At 39.9% G+C, this 7062-nt stretch overlaps 1 protein-coding gene across 1 annotated transcript in view; it reads left to right on the top strand.

Moving 5' to 3' along the window:
- The first annotated feature begins 1648 nt into the window (after positions 1 to 1648).
- The window catches only part of prmt3 (protein arginine methyltransferase 3), a 58357-nt gene continuing 52943 nt past the window's right edge, over positions 1649 to 7062 (top strand). The window contains exons 1-7 of the mRNA XM_053324537.1: positions 1649 to 1689; positions 1894 to 2023; positions 3126 to 3208; positions 3296 to 3345; positions 3635 to 3740; positions 5678 to 5831; positions 6356 to 6497. Coding sequence (XP_053180512.1) covers positions 1659 to 1689; positions 1894 to 2023; positions 3126 to 3208; positions 3296 to 3345; positions 3635 to 3740; positions 5678 to 5831; positions 6356 to 6497 — 696 coding nt within the window. The 5' untranslated portion in view covers positions 1649 to 1658. The remainder of the gene's footprint in view (positions 1690 to 1893; positions 2024 to 3125; positions 3209 to 3295; positions 3346 to 3634; positions 3741 to 5677; positions 5832 to 6355; positions 6498 to 7062) is intronic.

Genomic DNA, 7062 nt, shown 5'->3' with positions numbered 1-7062 from the left:
ACCCATGCAGACAGAGGCCCCAGATACAGAGCTTTTACCTCAAGTATTAATCCTCGAGGGCCAGAATGAGAGTTCAGCAGAGGTTAGACCATCCTCGGAGCAAAATAAACCACTACCAGATTCTCCTCCAAAGCTACAACTAGCAGGAGAAGGTGACACGGCTGTCAAAAGTCCTGTAGAAACAAATCGGTCTTCCACAGACCAGCCAGATGCTGCTGCTTTTGATGCAAATGTAAGTAGTGGCAACACCAGCAAGAGGTACACTCTTGTTTATGATTATCTGGGCACTCAAAGTTGTCAAACTGTACATTAAGATTTATTTTTTTCCTCCCCAGATTTTAAATTCAACCTGGAGCTCTACACAGCAAGTCCGGAATGAGTCTGACTTTCAATAAAAACATTCATCTATTTCTGTGTGTTTTTTATATTTTGGATGATTTTAACATGATTCTTATTGTAGTAGAAAAAGTGTTTTTTTTTTTTTGTTTTTTTTGAAGATTCAAAGTTTTGAGTTTAGTCAGAGGTTGATCTCATACTTTCATTGAAACTGCGTGCTGTGGTTCCTCTAATTTTAACTCCATAGGTAGATTACTACTGCAGTCACTGGAGAAATGGGCATCAAGTTTGCAAACAAGTAAAACCTTAATTGTAAAATCAAATGAATTTACTTTCATATTTTGACGCTGTGGCGGTCATTGTAGTTGATTAAAAATGTCCCAGGTTCCTTTCGGTGCCAATCATGATTTAGGCACTTGACACTTTTGCTGAGCAAGTTTGTAAAAGCTAACTTAGCTATGCCAGTTTTCTTTCTGAAGACAAATACTACGCAGCAAGACTTTTCAAAACCATGGGCCCTTTGTCAAACACTTACCTCCTATTCCTAAAAGACCGGAACAACATTAAATGACTTTTGAAGTTGCCCTGCTCCGGTCAGCCAAACAAAGATGGCGGTCGGAAGTGGCATTAGTAGCTAAACATTATCCGGTTCATGCTATGGATGTATATTATATAGCCTACAGCAACGGCAGTATTGGAGTGAACGTATATTTCCATCTGGGATGTAGTGGAGTGAAACTATAATATAGCAGCAAATGGAAATACTAAAACAGTAGGCTACCTCAAAATTGTATTTAAATGTACTTACTTTCCAGCACTGCAAATGTCTATCTTGTTCAGATTGACCTCTTAAACTGCTTTTTTTGAATGGACTACTCACTATCCCCAAATTCCACTTGACATATTCAGATATGAATTTAAATTAGCAGCAGCATTGGAGTAGAAACTACAATATTTCCATCTGGAATGGAGTACCTCAAAATTGTTCCTGGGTACAGTACTTAAGTAAAGAACAGAAGTACTTACAGAAGTAAAGTTTCATTCATTCAGAGTGACTTTTTAAAATGCTTATTTCAAGGAGGACTATTTTATTTTATTTTATTTCATGAGAAGCGGAGGAGGAGGTACTTTTATTCTCAAAACTGATCTGTATGATCATGGACCTGTCATTATCGTACTTTTCACCTGTTTTGTGCCTTTTTAAAAACTCTGCCCTTTGGCGACATCTTGTGGTTAAAATCTGGAACTGACGCTTTAGCCGTACATTACGTCACTAAACGTCACCAGGAAGTCCGCTGAAACCAAGGCGACATCCAGACATCATGGCAGCATACACAGACCCACGTGAGTATGGTAAAAAAGCAAATATAAGGAGAGGACAGCGCTTATTTGAGCTAATGATAACTTTTATTGCATGTGTAACTTAATTGTTGTCTTTGAACTCGTTACATGATGCGTCTATAACAGCGTTTGATGTTAATTTACCAGCAGATTTTATTTTGCTAGTGATCGTGTTGCTTCGTGGCTTTTTGAGTGTAACTGTTTTACTTTTAATAGATTGTGATGAAGATATGCCCGAGCTCTCGGATGGTGACGATGAGTATGATGGTGATGAAGAGCAGTGGCAGTGTTTGGATGAGGATGAGAATGAGGACAGTCAGCCGGTTAAATGTCTGTTCTGTGACAGGTGAGAGGAAATAGACTGCACACGTTTACAATATAAACAACACTGGTCAAAGTTTGTTTTACCTTCTTTTACTGAGTTGCAGAACATCACCTGAAGTGCTCCTCTCAAAACCTTTTTCTTTACATCCACCCTTCATATGTTTATCCCCCCGACTTCTAAAGGACAAGTTCACAATGTATTCTAGTTTGTCTCAAAACAACAGTCAGGAGCCCAAATTAACATTGAAGCAGATTGTTTCTTGCTGTAATTATTCCTCCTGTTCATACTTACTATTAGAAGATCCCTTCCTAATGCACAATAGAAGTGATGGAGGACTAAATCCACAGTTTTAATGGTCATTATGAACAGGAGGAATTATTACAGCAAGGAAAACCTCTTTCGGTGTTCACACATGTGACTGTTTGTTTTAAGACAAACACAATTGTGAACCTGCCCCCTAAGTCATACATAGGAATTAGATGCATTATATTTTCAGTGCAACCTAATTAAAATAGTCAGTTAACACAGTTGCAGGACAGTAGTGGAGCCAAAAACCTTTCATAAATGTGTCATCCTCAACGTTGTGCATTTATACATTGATCAAACTAATTACTTATCCAGAGTGTTTAATTTATTTTTTCCACATCAAACTGTATCAGGATCAGCCTTTTTGAATTCAGATGTCCTGGAAAAATCTACCACACAGCGTTGTTGTTGCTCTCCTTCACTTTGAAAAGTGTACTTGAGTGTGTGTGCGTGTGTGTTTGGGAAGCTTCATAAGTACCTCTTCAATGCTCCGATGAATAATTCGATGATTGTTATAGTACTGATTTAACTTTCAGCACAATGTCAGACAGGGAGTCATTCTGAGATTCCCTGTATATGAGAAATGTGGGTCCAGATGTCCAAACTTTAGTCAGTATTCTGGCAGAAAAAAATGTCTATTTAAAAGCTAAAAAAAATAGTCACCTTGCTTCAAAATCAGTATACTGTGCCATAAATAGATACAATAACTGAAGAACGTAATGGGTTCCATAGGGGTGTAACTATTCACAAAATTCAAAGTTAAATTGTGTCAGAGTTGCATATATAATTGAAGCATTTTCTTATTTATTGTTCTCAGGTTGTTGACCTCTGTAGTGGCCACCCTGCAGCACTGCACAGCTGATCACCAGGTCAACCTTGTAGACCTGATAAGAAAACACAGTGAGTAGACACTCAAGCTTTGTACCTCATTCAAAGACCAGAGGATTATTCGGTAAAAAAAATACTCACCCTTCTTTTCCTTGTTAGATTTAGATGACTACGGTTACATAAAGATGATCAACTTTGTTCGTTCAAAAGTAAGTATCTTCATCTCCATGGTTTGAAACTTAATGGTAGAGAGTAACATGCTCAGGTTGACACCCTTTACATACACTGTAAAGTCTTAAAGGTTCATATGCTGTAAATTCATATATTGGGCAAGTTTGCCATTTTTAGTCATTGCCTCATGGGTTAGGGTTAGTGTTTTCTTTATTTCGTCCAAAACAAGAAAGCATCTGCAAATATTGTCAAGTAATAGTTGTACATATTAAAAAAAAGAGCAATGGATCAGATGGATTTCTTTTCTAAACAAATCTGTACTCACAGAATTGTGATGCATCTTATCTGACGGGGCTGCCAGACGCTCCTTTACCCTGGGAGAGTGAAGACTTCCTGCGACCGGCCCTGCAGGACGACCCTCTGCTGCAGACAGGTACAATAACTACTTTAAGTTTTATTGCACAGATTTTGAGTAACTGCCTCAAGCTAGAGCAACAGATATGTCTGTCTTGACAATTTTTGGGGCAGAAGTTTTTAGATGCTAAATACCTCATGGAACTGACACATGCTCATTCACATCTAGCAGGATGGTACTGTAGAGTTTGTCTTTGGTCTCAGCTGTGATACAGATGAAAGGGTTGTAATTCAAATAATAATCAATTGTGGGGAAAAATAAGATTTTCTGGTGCAGCTTCTCTCAACCAACTTCAGCTGTGTTTACTGCAGTCAGTGATTTTTTTTTTTTTTTTTTGTATTTTCCCACTGAATATCCCTTAAAGAATGAGCCGGATTTAGTGTAGTGTGTAGGCGCAGAGAGCATTAGTGGAGTGAAGTAACAGACTCTCTGGTTAAGGAAAAAGCAAGAATCATGTTTCTTATGTAGTCCCAACCTGTCTTGTGGCTACATTGTACTTGGAATATAAAATAGGATGTAAGATAATTTCATGTTTGCCCAAATCTTGACAAGAATAACATAATTGTACCATACAGAAGCAACCTGTTTTTTTCTACAGTGTTATTGTTGATTACAGTAGTATAAGACGCACCTTTAACACAACTTCTGTGGGGTGCGTCTTATACACCGGTTTGTCCCATTCACCAGTAAAATACAAGAGAGGTTGGATGTGGATATGATTATATGTATGTAAAAGGTCGTCCACACTAAGAACAATAACTATAACTCTAAAGATAACAATGTGAGCGTCCACACTTCATCAACTATAACGTCCTATAAACAGCAGTGTCAAGCATGCACTGTGCAATCCAGCTATGTCTGCAACTAATGAAAATAGATTAATAGATATAGACTATTGATGACCTGTTAATGCAGTGTGATGTACAGAAAAATAAAAAAAAATAATACCAGGCGAGTTCACCCGCTGCTGCTGAATCAGTGTGTTGATTAGAAGTATTTCAGACGCTATTTCAGGACAGCAGCTGATGTTGAAGCGCGATGACTGAAAGCGCACAGATGAGCAGCTTTTATTGAGCTGTGGCAGCGACACACAGTATGAGTACTGATCTGAGGCCTAAAGTATTCGCTATGTTGTTTTTCCACTGGATGGAACAGAGGATGAGGCTTTGTTTGACTCTTGGATTAACACTGAGTCCGAGGACAGTGCGCTTAGTGAGCCTTACAGCGCACAGCAACAGCTCTGATGGAGTTTTTGGGACTCCAGTGAGCATACAGCTACACACTGTATCAAATATGTAAAGTCACTCTGTACTTTTAAAAGGTTTAATTGAAACTCATAGCCTAACCCAAACCCGGTCTGTGTGAATATACCGGTTCAGTTCAGTTAAGCAAATCATTATGGGACATTAACCATTAACTCAACACATTATTTCAGGTGTAATATGTGTGTTATTGCATTTCAAATAAAAGTAAATTAAAAAGGTTTGGAATATAAACTACTATAAACTAGCTACTGGTACATTCAAATAAACCAGTCTTTAATAGAAAAGCTTTTTTCCCATCGTGACACCCCCTAAAAAAGACAGCGACTTATACACCGGTTTTTACGGTATTTGTTTTTTTTTTTCTTAAACCCTGCTGGAAAACTTATGGATAAGCAGAGGTGCAGTGAAAATAAAATGTATATAAAAATAAAATAAGTCATTTGGAAGTTTTGATTAATGTTGTTAACTAATTGTAAGATACATTTACTGATTTCCGACTTAAATTCTGTCCTTTTCAAGGGAAACCTGACTTGAAGCAAATGACAAATATTCAAAACCCCAAAAAACAGAAATCATTAAAACAAATAAACCAAAGCTGTAGTTGTTAGTGTAGCCCCCTTTAATCATTGACCTTTGTGTTCAACTTCTGTGTTTTACATCTTTGTGTCTCCCTCTCTGTGTTTCTGGCAGACCCTGAGGAGTTGTGTAGCAGGGAGGTGTCGAGCCTATCATCTGGGGCAGAGTCCCATAATGCTGTGCTGCGGAGGGCACAGGCCGCTGAGGAGAGAGCCCGGCACTCAGAAGACGCGCTGGCCAGAGCCATGGATGATCTGCACAAACTCAAGTCAGTCAAGTTTCTGCGTTTTCACATAGTTTTATAACCTCAAGGGGTGACAGCTTGTTCTATTACTTTATTTCTAGTCATTCTTAGTAAGGTTTTATGTTATTGAGAGCTTGCACTGTACTCAGTGTATTGATTTACCCTTGCACTACCCCTCTGAGGCCAGCAGGGGGACACAGTGAACCCAGTATTGCAGAAACATGAACAAGAGTACCTTGTGGAAGAAGTTTGGAGGAAGGGAAGAGATAAAAAAAAAAGGGAAGGGAAAATTCCACTGCAGCATGGAGGTTAAAGTGAGGAGGGGAGGCAGCAAGGGGGGCAATAAGGGAAAATTACAGAAAGAGTGAGCCTGAGGAGGGAGGAGACGGGGTGAAAAGAGAGTTAGAAAGATGAATGCCTCCCATCTCCTCCATTTACCGCTATGTCCTGCATGAAGGTTGTGTGTGCTTTCTTCTTTCTGGTCACTGCTTTTGTCCCTTGTCCTAACATGAGACATTAAGCACAGATGTGTCCGTTGTCCTTTTCAGGCTGCTGGCTCAGGGTTTGGTGCTCAATGTAGAAACCAGCAAATCTGGCAAGCTGGGCACTGTAGCCGAGCTCCGAGACGACGAGGACGAGGCCTACTTCAGCTCCTACGGACATTACGGCATCCACGAGGAGATGCTGAAGGTCTGAGTTGTGCGCTCTCTCACACACTCACACACACACACACACACACACACACACACACACACACACTGGCCAGTCCTGCAGGTCTCATTACTATCTTGTGAGTCACTTCCCCCCTCTGGGTGCAGGAGTCTCCGCAGAGCGAGAGCAGGTTCATCAGCGTGCGTCTTGGTTGGAAGATTTCAATGTAGCATGTAAATGGAAGTGATCATCTTCTGATACTGAGGACAAGACATTTTCTCAAAAGTGTCAAATCAGCAATAAATGCTGAGCTCTCATGTGAGACAGCAGCACTGTTTGAAACGTGGAAATTAATTTTTACACTGCTTAAGCGCAGAAACCTAAAAGTGTCAGCAAGCTGAGGGGGATTGTGTGTGTGTGTGTGTGGGTGTGGGTGGGTTTTGGGGGGTGGATGGGTGGTCAGCTGTCTCCTCCCTTCCTATTCTACTTACTGCAGTGCTTACACATATTCCTGTTGGCTGTCCTGATTGGTGCTAAGCACTGTTAAGTTTTGCGTCATGTGTGTGTGCGTCAAGCTGTAAACTCCATCAGAGGCTCAGGAGGG

Source organism: Scomber japonicus, chromosome 1, assembly GCF_027409825.1.
Source record: "Scomber japonicus isolate fScoJap1 chromosome 1, fScoJap1.pri, whole genome shotgun sequence".
In the NCBI taxonomy this organism is placed as follows: domain Eukaryota; kingdom Metazoa; phylum Chordata; class Actinopteri; order Scombriformes; family Scombridae; genus Scomber; species Scomber japonicus.
The sequence above is the reverse complement of the archived record's forward strand: the minus strand, read 5'-3'. Positions and strand labels throughout refer to the sequence as shown.